Source organism: Colias croceus, chromosome 10 (genome assembly GCF_905220415.1).
Source record: "Colias croceus chromosome 10, ilColCroc2.1".
Lineage (NCBI taxonomy): Eukaryota > Metazoa > Arthropoda > Insecta > Lepidoptera > Pieridae > Colias > Colias croceus.
Window position 1 is genome coordinate 6,308,827 of NC_059546.1, and position 21,162 is coordinate 6,329,988.

Consider the following 21,162-nt stretch of genomic DNA (forward strand, 5'->3'; position numbering starts at 1 on the left):
GTCATTTTTATTCATTGAGATAATATTACTACGTATGGAGGAGACACCACGAACAAAATCTGTGAGCCATTTTTTTGCTCTAACTAAATTTTAAAAAATTATTATCTAGTTAGGTACTTACCGATGAAAGTTATTCCTTTGCACTTTTCCGTATTATTTGTGCAATATCGTAACACACACGAAGGCATATTTGATGCGTGTCACTTTAAAACAAATAAAAAATGAGCGTGCAGTTACGCCATATGGCGTATGTTGAGCGGAACATAAGTGATGTAGGCGGTGTCGTCTCCATATGGAGACGACTCCATATGGATACATATGTATATCTCAATGTTTTTATTACGTTTCTTTTTTATCATCTTTTGGTAGTTTTCTTATAAATAAGTAGGTAATGGGTCTCGATATTTGAATGTTTATATCTGAAATATTCACTGAAGCAGATTTACGCTATCAGAAATATTTAAAGGATATGGGCATATAATAAAGGGAAAGATTCCCTTTCAAATCTTTGAGGACCCTGGATTATTCGTATTTTCGACTTGTGATCGTTACTGAGGAATTTCGCTTGTGAACTTTAAGGGCAAAGGATTTATCGTGCTTCGGTTATAAGTAAACCAATTCTGTTTGCGGTCAATAAGTAAAATAAGCGTAGGTTATATTACCTATACATATTTTCTGAAAATTATGTGTTATGTATTTTATGAGTCACATTTAAAATGACTTTTACAGTTGACTGCGTTTAAATCTTGTCTTATTATAACGCGTCCAAAGTTTTATTTTAATCCTGCATTTAAGTTAATTTGTGCACACTTGTGTGTGCGGAAATTAATCTAGAAGTAACTAATGTCTATAATTTTATTATAATCTTTGAATATATTCGGTACAATGCAATGTTTGCCTGGTAATACGTTAGGTGTATCTTCTAAGTTTTATACTATAACTAGGTAGGTATGTCGTTTAGAAAAACGAATAAAACATATAGCGAGGTCTGTGTTCGTACCTTTATGTCTCAGTTATTAAAATGAAATCTTCACACTCTATGCGAATATAATTTCAAAAGAATCCTTTTGAACGGATTTTTGGCGGTATCGTTCTTTTACGCGCCTCTTCTGTCTACGTTTTTCTTTATCTCTGAAATCTTCTCTCAAAGGACGAGTCTGAACGCTCAAGGGCATTATTTATCTGATTATTTCTTTTATACAGCATTCGGAGCTTACCATTAAGATTTAAGACCAAAGTAAGAAAGCACAAAAAGATCTTCCTTCATTGTTAACTAAATCATATTTTTAAATATTTAGAGTAAATACAATGTAATTGTGTAAAAAATAAGAATATTGTTTAACTCGATCGACTTACGGACGACCTTTTCGGGATGGATGCAATTTTGTATAGATACTCTCTATACCTCTCCATATACTAGTAAAATCGGTAAATCATTTTATATTGGAGAGATTAAAAAAGGATTATTGACGTCAAAATGTTTATTTTAAATTTTCTTCGTGAGCGATACAGTTTTATATCGATTAGGCTTGAACCGTTTCATGTTCAGTGAAGCTCGCCTCGGGGTTTTAGGTGCTATTAGCCCTGTATAAATAATGTCCGACGTATTTCCAAGGATTACGATTTAGCTTGTACGGCTGATGAAGGTTCAGCCGCCCAGAGATTTTATATTATTTAATTAAGTAATCTTTGATAAAATAAATCTTTTGGCTTATTGTCCGATTCTTTATTTTATTGGCTTTTTCTAATATCGTTAATTTATTATTTTTCGACTAAATCTAACTTCGAATAAATATCAGAGATCAACCGTAAATAAAAAAAAAACGCTACGTGAAAGAAGTTCCAAGATTCCCATAAAACCCATCCATCCAAGCGAAATTAATCGTCCGTGTTAAATTAAAATTTGTTCCGAGTTTGACGTTTCAAGGTCTGCTCAAGTCTGGCCGCGTAGATCACGATTGTCATCAGATTTCGACGATTAAGCGTATTCATGGCGTTTACGTTGATGTCGGCTTCAGATGTGTTCAGATGCAACAGGAGCGCGATTGGAGGCGGCGGACGCATGCGCCGCGAGGTCAGAGGGACGCGGGCGGCACACAGTCTCCACGCTCCTTGTTAATGAATCGGCGGTACCCGTGCCTCGCGCTGCGTTCAAACATTCGCGCGCCCTAAAAACTTACTCCCGTCTCTCTCGCGCCCTCTCCCGAGCAACCGCGGGTGCCGTGGTCGCTGTCAATGTGAGGTAAGTGCATTTATCACTAACTTTCTTTTGTTTTCATAATAAATCACTTAACTCTTACAAACTTCGGACAACTTGTAACTAAATTTAGACGTTCGCGACACGTGAAAACAAAGTTGTAGTGCCGTTATTTCAAGAGATACCGCGTCTTTTACAGACAAATGATGCGGATTATTTTGTAAAAAGGATTGAAAGTAATTGAAATACTTCATTCTGAATCCAAGGCAAATTGAAAGGTGTTTTAATTTGGATTTTACGTGATACTGTTTTTATTGTTCGTGGCCACAAAGAACCTGTCAGTGTTAAAGCTGAGATGAATGAAGTGTCGATGAATAAAAACTCTTGGTTGACGTTCAACGTAAAAAATAATCGACAATAGTCGCCGTGACAACGTTTTGATGTAGGTCTACTTCACACTGCCTATTGTGGCCAATAATAACTTTTCCTCATTTCTCTGACCTAGTTATAAAACCAACACTATAAAACATTACAATAATAACTGGCTAGCCATTGCGATATTAAAATTTGAAATTAATATAGAAGATATTACTAGAAAATGTTGTGTTGTACAGCCATAATTCAAAATATTTGATGTAATTGTATCTCCAATTTAAAATGTAGGTACCTATGTTTCTTGGTATGTGTGCTCATATTGGATGGCACTCGCAGGAGTATTCGTGTCGCATGAAGTAGTGTGAATTTTATTAAGGCTAGTTGTCAATCTAACAACCATATTGATATGAGAATATCCAAATTATTTACGATAAATTTTAAACGTAACAATTTGAGAACCATTATTTTGTTTGTATTTACACGTTATGTTATTATCCAACGATCGATTTAATTTATATGAGCCACTTCTCTATTTGAGTAGTTATTGCATAAATAAGTTATATTTACACCAACACAATTTACTATTGTGGTTACACAAATTCCCAGGAAGTACATTTTTAGCGTTAGCTTTTGCAGTCTTATTTTTATAGTAATAATTTGTTAATTTGTCAAACAATTAACAAATAATAATAACTGATTGATAAACAGCTTTTACGTAGTATCAACGAGGGAGTCTTAATCTTAGAATTTTAATTTAACATACTGAAATATCTTATTCAGTTTCAGTATGTTGAAAAATTCTATTAAAATGCTTATTACATGTCATTGCGCGAATATTATCGTTATGGAAAATTGTTATTGTTGCTTAGTAAATCTGTTGGTAATCTTCGAGGTCAGCTTCCAGTAATTTTAGTAAAGTAATTATTTAACGTTATTTTGATTGAGTTCCTTCCAGGGTTTTGGAATCTTAATATTAATTAAAATAGTTTAACAAAAATGCCTTTTCTCATTTGCGTGGAATTTTATTCAGGAAGACACGGCCGTACTGTATATTTACTTAAAATGGTAGAGCAAAAGGCTTGAATTTTACGCTACAGACAATAAATAACTTTTTGACTTATGATGTAGACACTCGGGCCAGTATTTGAATCTATATGTAGTAACATTTTGTATACCTCTTGTCTCTTTTAGAAGCTGTAATACAGAAATATTATGTTGATCATTACAAATTATTGTCTTTTATTACATGCCTCATTTCTTATTTTCCAAATCTAAATTGTTTAATTAAAATCTTATATTTAACTGATTTTAGTTTATTCAATAACGAAACATCCGCACAGATTGTTGTTGTGTGTGTTATATGTAATTACAAATTATATAGAGAAAAATTAAAATAAATAAACTCCTTTGAGCGGATTGCGTAAGCCATTTCACAACTAGTTAGAATGTTATGACTTTGCTTTCATTATTCTTTATTATTTATGACCTTGTGGCATTACTAGTAGATATTTAAAGCGTCATTGTTATTTATTTGGTTTAACAAAACAATTGCAGTCGGGTTGCATGAGAGTGAATAATCAGAAAGTATATATTATTCATTAATCGAGATATTATTCATCTCCGAAATACTATAGGAACTTTTATTTCCCTCCGTGCTGATGAAAAGTCACCATTCTCCTGGATTTCATTCAAAAGACGTATATTAATAGTACCTTTCAATTTTACGATGGTTCTGTACAATGTTCAGAAATCCTGTTTTAATAGGCAAAGTGCATCCACCTGGATTATACACGTACAATATATGTATAAAATATTAGTATGGGGAGGGAAAATTGCCGGTAATAAAAACGCATTAACCGGCTACAAAGCCCTATGAGCTATCATTATCAGCCTTTTAATGATCCTACTATAAGGACTTAGGCTTCCTATGACGGTGTTTTTAATCCTCGATGCTCATGCAATAAAAAGCTTTTGTTCTAAAGCGAGCGTAACGTTTAATAGTAATATTTAATTCACTAATATGTACGCACATATTTTAACCAACGTTTATATTATAGTTACAAAATTATATCTTTTTAAGTTGGCTATTAACGTAAGTCGATTCTGGGGATTTTATTCTGAATTTGATAGTTGCTGCTGTATCCACATTATATTTTTTACCTTTAATGGACATCAATAAAAAGCAAAAAAACGGGGAAAATTTTCGAAAGTTGTACGCACAGTTCGACGTCCGGCATTCAGAGCTTTTGGGAAAGAAACTTGCAAGTCATTCAGTTTTATTACACCCTACGGACAGAATAACGTTGATTTTTATTTAACTATTTTACTATGAAGTATAAATTATGTGTCAAAATCGTTCCGAAAGAATATTTTTGATGTTAAAATACACAAATATATGAGACTTAATAAATTATATGAGATGTAATAATTGCAGTTAATATAACGAATATATAACTTTTGTAATATTAGCAGCATATTTTGAATGAACACAATGTTTTTACGTAAATAAAAATACCATTATCTATTGTTTGTGGTAAAACTAGTTCAATAGCAATTAGCAACAAACGGCTTTGCATATAATATATTATGTAAGTAACTTATAGTGAGAAGTATAGTATAAGCTATAGTTAAGCTAGAAGAAGAATAATTCCAAGTTTATAGGACACTAAAATATATGCTCAGTTATCTATCTTCATAAATCTCCTCAACCAATTAACCATTATTAAAACAACAATAACTCAGAAGTAGAGAAACATTCTACACATTATTTATTTATAATTTAATGATATATCTTTAACACATATATTTTTTGGTAATTAATGTCCTTTGAGACTGAAGCCGTTCGTTGACTAATATTGATATTATCTTGATGGATTCTCGAGCAAATATTTTACTTTGTGGTATGGGGTAAGGCGTGTTAGGTTTGATGTAAATTATCTTTCAAGCAAATAAAGAGATAACGTCACAGATTTTAAAAACAAATTATTTAATCTTGATATTTGTATATATCACCTGTTTCAGAAATATAAGCATCTCGTAGAAGGATCTCTAATAATTTGGGTTTCGTTTTAACTAACCAATGGCGAGCCCATATATATATTTCACATTATGGAATTTAAAATAGTGTACGCGAGCTTTTCATAAGAAGATTAAGTTTTTATTTCGTCCTCGCCATTGAAGTTTAGCGAAGTAGCAGCTGGCCTGTTAACCCGTTTAGAGCTAACAAAAAAATGTTGAACAATGTGAAATGTATGCAGCACTTAGTTGTACTCTGAACAAAAACATTTCGTTGAATACTCACTGAAAATACTTAGCTACTTGAAGATCTTTAAAGAATCGTTTTTTGCATTGCTATTGAGATATGTAATATCCTTTTTGTGTTTAGTCTTCAAAGAATTCGTTTCAAGCATAGGCTTTAGATGAGATTTCTATAATATCTTGTTATTGTGTTTGATTGACGTGAGTCTTTTTAACAACGAAATTTACACGTAACTGCGAGCATGGTCGCGGGGAGACTGAGATATTGCGTGACTTGAAGGTGATACAAAAATTGTTAATTTTGAACTATGTACCTGCATATATTTCTCCGTAGTTTGTATTTTTAATGTTTTGCTGAATGTTGGCAGTATCTATGGTAGTAGTCAGCCACACTAGAAGAACACTATGAGCTTATATCGACTGGTAATAAAAAGCCTTATTAATAATTAAAAATACTTTAAAAGTAAATTCCTAAAAAATAAGTACGTACGTTAAAAATATTTAAACTAATATAATATAGAAAATAATAAAAATTTCTGTTAGTGTTTTTTTTGTTACCAGAAATGGTGAAATTAATAGTACCTATGACTCATTAGGTTTCATCTGAAGTTCTAGAAAGGTTTTTATGCATGAGATAAAAGATATTCGTCGGAGGATAAATCACACGTTTCAAGTTAACATACATTTCATTTGTACATCTGGCGTAAAACAGAAATTCAAGTCTAAAACATACTTAACGTCTAACTGTCTTCACGGAACAAATCCAGTCTATTTTCACTCTGTGTAAATTGAATCAAAAGATTAAACACGAATTCTATTGCTATAAAATTTTATCTATATTAAATTCATTGAATTTAATCTATAACTCGGAGACGTGGATTAAATATTAAGCCGGTGGTCGATCTTTAATCTATGAAGAAAGCCTGTCAACAGTTACTTGGATGTACCACGATTAATGTTTTGCGGCAACACGACCTCAATGTTTTAATATTCAAGCTGAATTTTATTGTTCTCTGGTGATATCTGGGGTTCTTTTTAATGAAATTCGGGAATACTAGGACACGAAGGCGTATTGTATAGTATATTTCATTCTAACGCAAATATTATGAGACGCGAATTGTCTTCAGGTCTCATTTACTGCTACATGAGCAGTGTCATGGAATGATGATAGATAAATAGGTTTGCATTTGACGCGGTGTCCAAAAAACCCTCCACTTTACAACAATGAAAAGAAACTGAAAAATATTATTAATAAATTGATATCTTATGTACGTGTAAAAATCCCTTTATAAACCAGGGAATTATTTATATTCATTAAAACAAACTTACGATTGAGTAAATGTACGTCTGATTACTTAGAAGGCTGTATTTTATTTTATTATTAAGAACCGTTAGAACCAAGTTGGTCCATAAAAGTTGTTCTTGGAAACGATCATTAATTATAAGCATAATTTGTAAATGAAAACAGTTATCTACCATCTGCATAAATAATGGAAGATAAAGAAAATTGCTTATGAACATTTCGCATTAAAATGTAGTTTATTTTGAAATAATGCATAAAAATAACGTGCCTGATAGCGATTGTTATGGAACGATGATAATCTTTTATTAAATTTTCTTAGCAGTTTTGATTTAAAAGGAAAGGGTCTCAAGGGTCATCTTTCTGCAATTCGTTGATGGATAAATGTTAATATAAATGGATGCATGTATTTTACAATAAACACAGTATTGACATCAATAATTAATGTAAGAATATATTGGATCAATCTGGTCCTAATAAGTTAACCTATAAGGGTATTTGGGTATTACAGACTAAATTAATAACATGGTATATTGGTTTTATTCAATATCTACTGATTTAATATCACAAATCTTCCAATAGCATCTCATTTTATATCAAACTCCTTTAACAAGTAAGTTCTAAGATTTAAGAATTACTATTGAAAGAATAATATATCTAATTATATAAAGATACTAGTTATGAGAATAATACGAAAATGTAAAAATACCACAAAGAAACTTCATTCGTGTCGATCATAATAAAATTCAAAATCCAATCATAATAAAGATACAATACAGCGATTAGAAATACAATGTAGCTCAAAGCATAATATTGTGAGATTTTGATTGTGCTATTTCATTCTGGTTTATGCAAATATTAGTATCTATCGGGTTTGGCGGGAACAGAATCATTTTGATAAAACGTTGCACAATTTCCGGCCGTGGTCACGCCTAGAAGCGTTGATTACAATGATAAAGTGCCTACCATTCAATATAGATTTTACGTCCTTTGTCAAGCTTTTCGTGATTTTGATAGTCACACTGTTTTACTTCAATTAGGATAATACCCGATTGGGGGCGAAATTTGCATGTCATGTTTGTATCGAGGTTTGTTCTTGAAATTGTATAAGAGTATGAGACACAACATTTTATATTCAGTGTACCTAAGTTGTGTCTTGTATTTTTTAGTGGCGATATTTGTTTATGAGACATAAATTATATCTATATGGTAATACTCTCTATTAATACTCTTTATTAAATAACTTTAAAGTAGCAGAATAACAAAATCTTTATGGAGAACATTCCTTTGAAGCCTACAAATATATTTATCCATAAAATAAAGCTTTTGTTGAAGACGCGTTCCCTAATGTATAATCTGAACGTTCAAAGATGTTTTGTTTAAGACTTTACGAGCGAGCATAGAATATTATAAACGCGGAATAATAAATTTTCGCCTCGAAACGATTTTCACGTAAGGCAATTGAGGTATAACATTATGATACATACGAATTACAACGCGATAGGCATTAACGTGAATTTCCGTCGCGTAAATAATAACATAAAGATTTTCCAATACATGTACCAAATAACAGACCCTCGGGCGTGCGCCCGACACCGGGTAATTCCACCAAATACGACCTCCGTTTCTCCCAGTTCACTGGAAAAATATGATGCACACACATTATTACATTTTGTACGTTCAATAGGCTCGTTATTATGTGATAGCAAAACGTGGCTTCGTTCTCTTTTGCCGTTTATATTTGAGCACCTTCGTAGTAAATTGAAATAAGAAATTTATATTGTAACGCTATTATTAGCACTGACAAAGATTGACTAATTACGTATTAAAACAAAGATCCTATCAATAATTTTCGGAATAGCGCGCCGTAGGCTTTGTAAATATTATTTATTATTATTTTAATAGATTTTAATTACATATTAGTTATAATGAAGATTGGTAATTATTTTTTTTTATATATAATAATTGGTACGGTGCATAGAATTTTATGTGGGAAGATGACAAAACAGGGATCTGTATCCAGTAAATGGTATCCATAAAATGTAATATACTCGCCTCCTTATAATATCATAAGATTTCTTCAATGTACGTAATTGAGGAATGCTCAAAATTGCTTTAAGGGAAGCGATTATATTATTATGATTTTAGGAAAGCGCCGATGGCGAAACTGGAAAAAAACATCATTGCTCCCGCTGCAGGCAATAAATTTTTCCCATGTCGAAGCTCATAATGGAAAACAGAGTCTATTAATGAATGCCAATGAAATTCCATTTTGAGAAATGATTTATTGCGTGCTCTATTTATTGGATTAGATTAATTAGGTGTTTTTGGTTTTAGGCAAATGTAGTATTTGTGTAAGGAAACATAAGAACTAAGAAGGCTTACAAAATAATAGTGGGTAATGTATAAATCATTTCCAAGTATATCTAATTCAAAATATGAAATGTTAATTAAAACGAAACATGATAACTTATATTGTTCGTCGTGTGTTGTGTCTTTACAAAAGGTAATTAATAAATAATTGGTTCACGAAGGTTGTTATAATGTACATATAGAGGACGCTGGGTTTATATTATGTTACGATTCTTGGAAATATTTACTTAATACTACTACATATTTACTTTAACATTGCATTTATTTTAGAAATAATTGTAAACTTAAAAGATCTACTATATCAAATGAAATATCGGATAAATATTTTTCTTAATGCCTGAACTGAATCTATTGGCATCAAATAACATATATTATACCTATATCAGTTTCAACTTTCAATCTAATACGATCTTCTTGAATAATAAATCAATAGGTAATAATTCACGACAATAATTCAGGGTGAATAATAATTAACTAGATTACCAGTATAGCCCGTTGTTATAATTCTCTCACCTGCGTTTCAATGCATGTTTCGCAAGAAAACAAACATTGGGCAAATTGACATTGAATCTATATACTTGGCACTCTTAAAATGTTCGTAAAAGAGCAACTATGGAGCTTCTTGCCAGTTCTTCTCCAATAGAATCCGAATCGGTGGTAAATTGTAAAACTGATATGACGATTCAAAAGTGCTACTAGAAGTCTAATTGAATAAATGGATGTATGAGTTTGAGTACTGAAGACGAATAGTAATTATTATTTATACGCAATTGGCGTATTGATTCATAATTCTTACTATACGAAGGGTAGGAATACAATTCGTTGATTCCACGCTCACACTCAAGTGCAAGTTTTCGCAATAAAATCCAATTGGTACATATATACATTTGTGACATTGTGCAGTAAAACGATGATTGTTTTATTACACATATGGATCACCCTGGATCAAGTGGCGGTCCAATATTTGGGCAGCACTTGGCCACCAGTGAGTGATGACCGAGACTTTCCGATAAATGAAATTTCGCTTCATCCATTTTGATATATCCACGACCTTCATAAATGTAAGCGTGTTTTATGAATATACGTTTGTGGTAAGATTTTTTTAGATACTCAGTAAAGAGAAGTACATACCTACACCGATGGATTCACTCGCCAAACAACACACATCATTCTCCTATATTTGTGTATTTGAGATAAGACCATCTTTTGATAGAGTCTAGCATAATAACCACCATACCATGAGTTCGTTGTATTTGATATTATGATAGGGACATATTATTATTTATCAATTTGCTTTGCGGACTAAAATTTAATTCTGATTTTATGGAAATATAAGATTTATTTTTAATACATAGTGCATTTACATTCCAAGAATTGGATTTGAAATAAGCTCCGTTTTACGCAATAGTGAGGCCAACACTCATAAACCTATGGTCGAAATTATCTGACCAAAATATGTGAAATAATAAATTGTATCCATTTAGTCCCTTTCGTATGCGGATGACAGATCGCTAGTTCTTTTTCAAAACTTTTGTAAAGGGATTCACTTAATTGAATGAGAATTTAAGGGAATTGTCGGTTAACGAGCGAAGTTCTCACCGCAATGGATGTAATTAATTGAGAACTTTTTTAACTTTGTCACAGTTTGCGACTTAGTTGAATTCCAAATACCTTTTTATTTTCTCTAATACCTACCTGCGTCGTGAATGCTAAATCAAAATGATATTTTTTAATATCAAATAATTTTATTATATTTCCATTTGCTGAATATTATCATGAAACAGTAAGTAGATTCAGAAATAATAAAAGTTCTTAAAAATGTTCAAAGTTATTTAATTTAAAATTGTTTCAGTAAATTTTCGCTTGGCTGGTGTTAAACTATTATGTTTGTAATTTTTAAAATAAAATAAAAGTTAAATATAGTATTTGAATGAAAATCCATACAACCCGATTATCCTTCATCTGCCCTTCAGACGCACAAAGACAGACAGATAAGCTAATTACTTATTACGATTAAGCGGTTGGTACTTGCGTAGAATTTTTACGAAAATGTTCCCAGACTGCCATTCTGAATAATGGGTATACGTCCACCACAATGGCAGTAATTAAACAGACAATTTAACTTTTTAATTGTGAATTAAGAAAGCTCGAGTTCAAAGAACATGCGCTATGCAATTAATTATATGGAAAGGTTATTGTCCCAATGCTCCCGACTGCAATTCGAATACCTGTGATTTTGTATAGCGATGATTTATTTTTATTACATTCCTTTCGTAATGTATTTAAATGTTAATGTAAAGAAAATAATCTGTGTTAATAATTCAATTAACACAAACAAATTATTTGGACCTAAAAATTAATTTCTAGATAATAATAAATGTCTATATTTAAAACAAGAGTCTAGAGAGAGGCCTACTTAAGAGACTTAATTACATTAAATTTAATAGAAACAATGTCTGAAATCGAAGTATTCGTGAGTTTCCTACCTTAAAATATCTCCCCAAAATAAACCATAGGTAGCAACAATATCGGAAATAACAATAACAGTACCTATCAATTATTCCAATTAGCTATAATTTGTTATTAGTATTAGCTTCTCTTGTGATATACCTACGTTCTACACGCTCTGTAAAGGAAATTGGTAGGGATGTACAGTGTACACCTACCTACGTATCTTATAAAATTTACACGTGAAAATATTTGAGGAATTTTCGTATCGTATATAAATGATATTTACGACGCCATCGATCCCCTAAACCAGTGAAGGTTTTAAAGTTATTTCTAGCTGAAGTGTGTAGTATTAACGTTACCTTGGCGTCTGGCCAGGCTAGGCTTTAGGCCCCCTCTAAATTTGAGCCGATATTTAATTTTCGTGAATTGCGATATCGCTGTCATTCTCAGCTTTCGCATTTGAACGAATTCGTGCATGAGAATAATAAATAAGGAACTAAAAGTTGTACAAAACTTCCTTGAAAATTTTGAATTAATTTTTAAAGAAATATTTTTTTTCATAAATAAAGATTTTTGTCGGATGAAAATGTATTCTCGTGTTAAAAACATAAATCAATTACAAACGGATATAAATATCTTATTAGAGATACATCTCTCTCTAGTTATTTATATTAATTACTTCTTGATTGTGTTAGCTCAGTATGTTTTGCAGTATCATGAATAACAATAGTTTCAAATGTATTACTGTTACTTAATATAATCAGAATTCGAGGATGAACATAGACAATGTAAATACGACAATAGGACGCGGAGTGGAGGCTGGTTAGACTCGTATCAGTGGCGTGGCACTCGCGAGATAACCGAACACGCCGTCTTTGTATACAAATGTAAAATTATTAATCTTCTGGGTGACTTCCTGCTACACCATCAAACGAACGCTACAAAAATACATATAGCGCATTCCATGTCATCAATTTATATTCATTTTGAACCTCATGTTGTCAATAAATCCTATCCTATTGATTTCAGTCCGTCCACATCGTTTCTTCTGTTCACTCCAAAACATTTATTTTACACTCGTTCATTTTTATTAATGTCTGCGTTAAACGTTCATTCGCCCATTTTTTGCTGGCAAATTTTTCGTGCATATTTCAAGGGGAATTAAATTGTTCGAAACTTTGTTGGACAGTTTGTCGAATGAGAGTAATCGAATGACAGTTCGCGTTAGAGTTTTATAGAAGACACGAAGCAGTGAATGTAAATCGTGTTTTAAAAGCGACAGAATAAAGTTACCGTGTGGTATACGGAGCATTGAATTTTATAGGGAAGAATAGGCGCCCTTCGGAAAGCCCGAAAGGCAATCCCGTAAATCTCTATTTGTCGCAACTAAAACAGGTCACGGTGGAAGGCTATTACGTTCCCTAAATGCTGCCGAACTCCCTGTAGAGCGCTCTAATCCACTCCGAACGGGCTGGTGTCAAACGCAGGGTAGGGTTGTTTATATTGTTTATTGTCGCGACGCCCGTTCCTATGGCAAAGACACTGCCGTCGCATGTTACCAGAGTGAACGCGTTTCAATCGATTGTGCCAAGTGGCATATCCTGTAAACGATCATTCTATGTGAAGTGATTTATTGTGTTATTCGGTCTCCGCAATTCTGCATCCAATATTTTATATATTTAGGTATATGGATGTGTAATGCAGGGACAATTATTATAAAATGTGATATTTGCAACGAAAGGAGAGATTTTAAATTAAGTGGTTACATATTATTTAGTTGATTCTGATTAATTGTGCTTGAAAGAATTGAGTGTATATTATAATATATTTTCATCATGAATTGTTGAAATTATCTAATACTTACAATTGAGAAATTATTTTATGATGAGCAGGATGATCTTTGAAATCATGAGATACTTGTTGATTAACTCGTGATTAACTTGTTATAGATAATTTATGATTTTAAACCTAATTTGCAGGGGCTACACTTACATAATATATAAAAATAAGCGATATTAATATGAGACAGTAACGTAAGGATTATCGATACAATATCAACTATGCGATTGTTTTAACTGCTGTTTTACTGTATCCTTTTTACAAAGATATGATGAATCAAAGGGAACAAACAAACACTCGAAACAATATAGTAACAGAACGGCAATCATTCGTGTTTTATCTGAGTTTGTTCACGCTACGCGCGGAAACTGCTGTAATAAAAAACTAACTACAGAGCCCATGTAACGTTTTATCCACATCGCATATAATGTGTACCTACTTGTGAAGCTTGTTGTATTCATTATTCTGTTTAGTATGAATAAATGGTTAGAACTGTTCTTCGGGTGTTTTATTAGCTTTTATGAAAGCTTTTGAAAATAATTGTTACGGATGTTACACGTTTCTTTTTATTGTATATGAGAGTATTGTTTTAAGTGTTTCTGGATTATTATTATTGATGTACCTACCACACAATGTTATAATGATAAGATTTGTGTGATTTAGCAGATTTGTCCAGATAAAGGAAGTTGGTATCCGTTTGGTCAGAATGCATACAAAATTTGAATATGTATCCTCAATGATTCCTATTTAGTAAATATCGGCATTGACTTAATCTAATATGAAAATAAGTTATTATCATGGCAGAAACTGGTTACATATGCTTAATATATTGTAGATAGGTATATTATATAAACTGAGAGCAATTTAATCCAATTTTGGTGTGCGCGGGAATACAGTCGGACTTAGTTGAATAGTAAAAAGAAATACTATTGAAAAGATAAATCAGGTTCATTTTAAACAGCGCTTTTGCTACAAATGTAAGACATATATTAGGATAACTCGCTTTAAGTGAAGGTATAAGCAGACCATCTACATTTCCGAGTAAAGTAATAGTTTTTTAAATAAGCTACGGCACAGTTGAAATATGTAAGTTCGTAATTAAGTACTGAAAAAATAGTAATTTCTCACCGATGACCGAATGGTAAGAAAAAGAAACAGAACAAAAGAACTCGACTCAATTACGACTTATACAACCAACGAGTGCTAGCAATTATCGTTTCTTTATCAATAGTAACTAGATACTGTTTCTATTTGAACAAAATTTTTGATATTCTGCTAATTGAAACAAATAGAAAATTCATAAAAAATGTCATGCTGCAATATACGACAAAAAATATACCTAAGTAAATATAAAAAAGTTGCATTAATAATATGTACAAGTATTGATAAAAATCAATTAAGATATGTTGTGATGTTTTGTTTTTAAATAATTGTTTTCTTTGTTTCAGATGTGACGGAAATCACAGATACCATTGTAACATGACAATAAGAAACAAAACATAGAATAGCGTTGTAAAAATATTTGCTATGCACATAGAAGCGAAGACAATAAAATTTTAATTTCCCGAAGAGTATAATGGTATTATAACGGGCGAAATGTGAGATAGAGCCGGTTGGAAATCAAATGTCTGTTGACATTATGGCTGCGGAGGTACCGAGGCGTTCGCGAGCCGTTACCATGGAAACCGGAGGGCTCCCGCTAGTTTCTACATTTGCGCTTCTTACTATTGTGGCTGGTAAGTTTTAAAGTTGTTTCTTTATAACTAATTTTCTGCTTTTCTTGGTCAACATTTTGCTTTAATTTTTTATAGTTTAAGTTAATTTAAATCCTGTATACAATTTACCAGTGTTTATTACATATTGCTGGTAAGCCACAGCTGGTAAGTAATGGATATAAAAACATAACATGCTTATTTATATTTAATTTAAATATTAATTATTAGATTGGTAAAATCTTTTTAATCAATGAAGATAGGTAATAAATAATGCAGACATTCCGAAGGCCCGTTTGATTTGGCGCAGCTAGTAACTTTGGTCTAAACGAACCATAAAAGCAAGCCTGATGAAAGGCTTAATATCCTGTCCAGTACCTCCTTACGCCTCTCTGAAAACATTAATTTTCTCTTCCTGCCACCGAATAAATTAATGTGAGTGCCACTAAATCTTCCCTCGAAAGTCACCGGCCAATGTTCATTTTCATCGTTCGCAGCATCTTATAAAACTGCGCTTTAATTTAAAAATGACTGTAGCAATTTAATTTTCTGTCTTTAAAGCGACACTTTTTATTACTTTTGCTTAATTGTAATTACGTGATGGAGGTATTAGACAAGATATTAATGTGATATTAATGTCTTATAGAAATCTGTGCAAATAAATATGCTGCACGTCTAGACATTGTAAGCGATGCTGTGGAACCGTAAAACTAACCCCTACATGGGATCGAACAAATTGTTGCGCTTTAATGACTGTCTACGCTAGCTGCAGTTTAGAAGCAATGCCGACCCAGATTCTCTCACGTTGTCGGCACGCTTACTCTGACGTTAGAACGTTGCCTTAGCAGATTCCAAGTTTAATTGAAAACACTCTAAACAACCCTTCTTTTAATTGCTTTACGCTTTTAACTCATCTCTGCAGTGGCCATGGTGGATTTCTTTATGTAAACTGTAATGAATTCTACCAGCGGTCAGAACAACGAAAGACGGAGCGGTTTTCGAAACAATAAAATTAACACTTGATAAGAGCTAATCATTGCATTATCCGTATGGAAATTACGGACGCGTGGTGAATTTAATGCAATTCTATCAGAATGTAATTATAGACGTCGATGGGCGCAAAATACTGAATAATTGGAATACGAAATCGGATGGAGCTGCGAAATTCGAAATGCGTACAAATATGATTTATATTATGTTCAAAGTTTTGATTAGGTGTAAATCAAGATTAATGGAACAAATCTGTAGATTTATAAACATTAGAAGGATCAATAGTAGGTAGATATTAATTAATGAACAGTATCTACCACCGTTCTTTGAAAATTTAAATTTGGATCGACCATTTGAAAGCGTTCTTCTATGCGTGAATAATTTACATGAATAAAAATTGGCAGCCCCTTTTATATATTTATTATTTCTACTAAATAACCACAGAATGTTTCGCAAATATCATCAAATTATATATTTCAAGTCGTAAAGTGATATCAAGATAAACGGCATCGTCGTTAAAGTTAGTGGCCGATGGGCGATGCTACAGTTATTAATTTTCATTCGGTGTGAAACTCGCTTATATGAAAAAACTTTGATGCGACATTTTTGACACGGGCCAGATTAACTGCCGCTATCGTTGAAACTACGAATGAACTAAAATACAACTTGCTTTTATTTTATAAATTTATAAAAAACATAATAAAAATATATTTTAAAGATAAGTGTAGGTATTCGGTATGCTTGATTGGTCATAAATTTCAATAAAGTTGCTGCAATACATGGAAAAATGTAGTGAAATAGAAGAGAGAACTTAATTAAATATTTATCATAAACTTACCGACATAACGTCTTATTAAATATTGTAGCGTAGCTTTATTTCGTTTGTTTCCATATTATCCTAACTTTTGCACTTAAAATAATATGAAATATCTATAATATAAAAATGAATCCCAAAATGTGTTGGTAAGAGCATAACTTGAGAACGGCTGAACCGATTTCGTTAATCCTTTTTTTATTATATTTCTTGAAGTACGAGGATGGTTCTTATGTAGAGAAAACGTAAATATGTACCACGGGCGAAGCCGGGGCGGACTGCTAGTATTCTTATATATCTACTATGGTTATAGCAAAACATGATAACTATAAGGCTTATCGTACATACCCTTATTTTTTAACCGACTTCAAAAAAAAGGAGGAGGTTATCAATTCGGCCGGTATATTTTTTTTTTTTTTTTTTATGTATGTACACCGATTACTCCGAGGTTTCTGAACCGATTTACGTGATTCTTTTTTTGTTCGATGCGGGATGGTGTCGAATTGGTCCCATAAAAATTTTATTCGGATAGGCCCAGTAGTTTTTATTTTATGAGCATTTTTGTCTGTAGGTATTTGTAAATTTTTCAAGTGCAAGTTTGAAGTCGGTTGTTTTTAACGCAGTTATCACTTGTTATATTCTTACATCTTTAAATAAATCAATTTTACGTAGATTTAATTTAAGCTCATATCAACCAGCAGTCCGGAAACTCATTAACTGGCAGTGAGTTGACACAATTTTTATTTTATATTCATTTTACGATTCACTACTTCATTGAAATTATAATAATAAAGTGGACAGTGATATTTACGTTGTTATCCGTTCTATGTAACTTTTGAACCGATCTAGATATTATTTTTGTTTCATGTTAGCATAAATTCAATGTTTTGAACCGTGTATGAAATATAGGTTTGTAGTTTGCTCGTGTTTGTGAATCTATTTTTGATTCACGAGCTATGAAAATTTGTGATTTATATCTATAACGTAAGTATATTTTTCAAAAATTAAAAAGACACACCAAATATGATAATTATTATAACACCAGTCTTGTTAAATAGTTTATACACCATAACATCTACTGGGTAAATCTTAGTTCAGACAATCGGAAAGGGGACAGCTTGTCCAAGTGGAATTTGTGTCAGAGTAGCACATTGTAGGAATAACTGGCAGATAGTATATTAGCTCGGATCTAAAGTTCTATAACTCGCAAACGAGATTGTTATACAGAACACTTTTAATAGTTTGAATAAGGAGCTTGGATGCGCTTTGCGCAAGCTATTATAAAGATTGATTCTGTTGTTGTTTATATTATGTATTGTTTTATTTTTTTTAATAGATGGACTTGTAATTACCCCCACTGTGTTTTCTTCGTTTGTAGCTTTTAATTATTGGTCTTTTCAGTTTCTTAATCTAATGGTTAAGAATGAACATCAGTGATAATCACGTGATAATTCACTGATGTTAAAATCTTCAATCAATTTTTCCAAACATCATAAATGTGTCATAAAAGCAATGTGCACATTGAAAACAATATCACATTGCTTCCATTGAAATCATTTAACTCAATTTCACATGATTTAACGTGGTAAATGATACATAGAAAGGCGGAAACCAACGCATAGTTGCATAGGGATTAATTGATGCGGGCTCAATAATTATGCCGTGATCACTACTCTGCTCGTATCCTGGTAATTTGACGGTCCAGATAAAGCGTTATTTAATCGACGTCATTTTACAACCGATCCTATTGTACACGATGCACCGATCGTATAGACAACCGGGCTGAAATTAATAAGCCTTTGTTTTATTTTGTCGGTATGAGCTGACTGTATTTGTGCTGTCAATAATTGCTTGAATTTATTGGACTGCAGTGATATCTTTAAGATAACGGATGTTGTCCCTTGTTTGTAACGAACGGTTTATTTTCATCCATTGTTACAATTATTGAAATTAATTTTATATCTGCAGTTTAATAAACGACTTTTCTTCAAAATATTTTAAAACTAAATTTTATTTTAATTTCGTCTATATGAACGTGCCTTTATCTTTAACGTATGTTAAAATTAATGTCCCTCGAAATTATAACGAATATAAACGGAGTAGGTAAGCAATATATCATTCGTGATGAAATACCGCAATCAGGTCACTGCGAAGCGTAAAAAAACATTGAATTAGAATTTTGCATTAGTCGAATTGGACGAAAATATTCGGCTATCCGAAATTCTGCCACAAAGCCATTAATCGTTTTGATGTCACAGTATGGGACATTTAGTGTGACCCTTTTAGAGCGGTAACCTTCTCAATACTTGTCCCTAATCACTGGACGCCAAAAACCGACTGCTGGAGACCAAAACCGAATTATGAATAACGCTTGACCGCATTCAAATGGCCTATACTAATTGCAACCAGTTCATTATGGAGGGAACTGTACTATACTGTTTACTGGGCGTGTTATGAATATGTTAGATATACGCAGATAGAAATGTAAATGAAGACTGATAATTATGTGACGTTGTTTACGCACCCGTAATAGTTATTTGCAAACCACAGCGTGCTGATACTGATAGCTATCAATATCAAGACTGCCAGTTAAGCAATATTCACTTTATGAATAGAATTACAGACAAAATAAATTACACTTAATAAGAGAAAAACAGTCTTTTGATAAATAATAGTGCCTTATCTTCTGTTAAAGAATTTAAACGCTTAAACTATTAGTCAAGTATAGATTTCAATACAGCGACTTTTAATTAGATTATACAGATAATTAATTTTATTGATAGCAAACATCAGAAAAAATTCTACAAATTAATATACTCAGTGCATTTTTAATCTGTAGTCTTTTTCTACTAGATTTATAAAGTAGCGAGTAAGAATATTTCAAAATGTTAAATTTTTGTTCATATTTTTAGTAAGTTGATCGATCTTTTTTGTGTGAGAGTTTTTTTACAGCAAGTAATAATTAATCGTTATATTGTTTTAAAAATCTAGAAAAATTGAGTTGGGTCTTTGTATACATGGTCATATAGTGTAAATTTCATTATTGTATAGTCAATTCAAGCTTCATTTACATTTATTCCCATTCAAATTTAGTTGGAATTTGTTCAAAGATTTTACAGTTCAGTACCTACAGTGCAATTATCCTGAAAAACGTTTTATTTTAACGATCTGTAAATATTAATTTTAATAAAAATCAACGATGTTAGCAATATGATACTTTTGTTTGCTGAATCCGAATCCCATTTCAAACGAGTCCAAAAGTCAATTCAATCTGTAACTTTTGATTCAATTTAGCTACAGTGAAAATCTGATTCGAAGGCTATTTTTGTACAGGTATTTTCATATTTATCAATTTATTTTCAACAAATTCCGATATTATATTATATTTAATTATTGAGATTCATCCGTATTACTACGTGCATTACCACCGCAAAAATAACAACGAAATGGAAATTGGTGTTTCCATCGCTTTTGTTAATCTTTAAAATAATGAGGAATCGTAATTAAACCTCATAATTCGATAGCGCAAGCATATTGCAGTACGATCGCGTTCACAAAACAGTTACAATTGAACGCATTAATAGTGAGTTTATTGGAACGCTCTCTGATATTAAAGTGATAACTTAGTCGGTATTGCAGGTCAGCTGCAGGGCCCGGGGTACGGCGAGCAGGAGCCGGAGTTTCTCGCCCCTCTCGAGAACATTACGGTTGCATTGGGCAGGGATGTGCATTTTACGTGCACTGTCAATCATCTCGGCGGGTATAAGGTAATTTGAGCTATCATGCAGTGAAACAATCTTTTTATGTCTTTATGTAAAGGTTTTAAATTTTTTTCGAAATAAATGAGAGTAAA

At 32.1% G+C, this 21,162-nt stretch overlaps 1 protein-coding gene across 2 annotated transcripts in view; it reads left to right on the forward strand.

Annotated features, from left to right (window-relative positions):
* Positions 1 to 2,047: 2,047 nt before the first annotated feature.
* The window catches only part of LOC123694781 (lachesin-like), a 42,244-nt gene continuing 23,129 nt past the window's right edge, over positions 2,048 to 21,162 (forward strand). The window contains exons 1-3 of one of the 2 annotated variants that reach the window (XM_045640343.1): positions 2,048 to 2,242; positions 15,242 to 15,529; positions 20,937 to 21,076. In XM_045640343.1, the coding sequence (XP_045496299.1) occupies positions 15,418 to 15,529; positions 20,937 to 21,076 (252 nt within the window). In that variant the 5' untranslated portion in view covers positions 2,048 to 2,242; positions 15,242 to 15,417. The remainder of the gene's footprint in view (positions 2,243 to 15,241; positions 15,530 to 20,936; positions 21,077 to 21,162) is intronic. The other variant, XM_045640344.1, reaches the window with a different exon arrangement.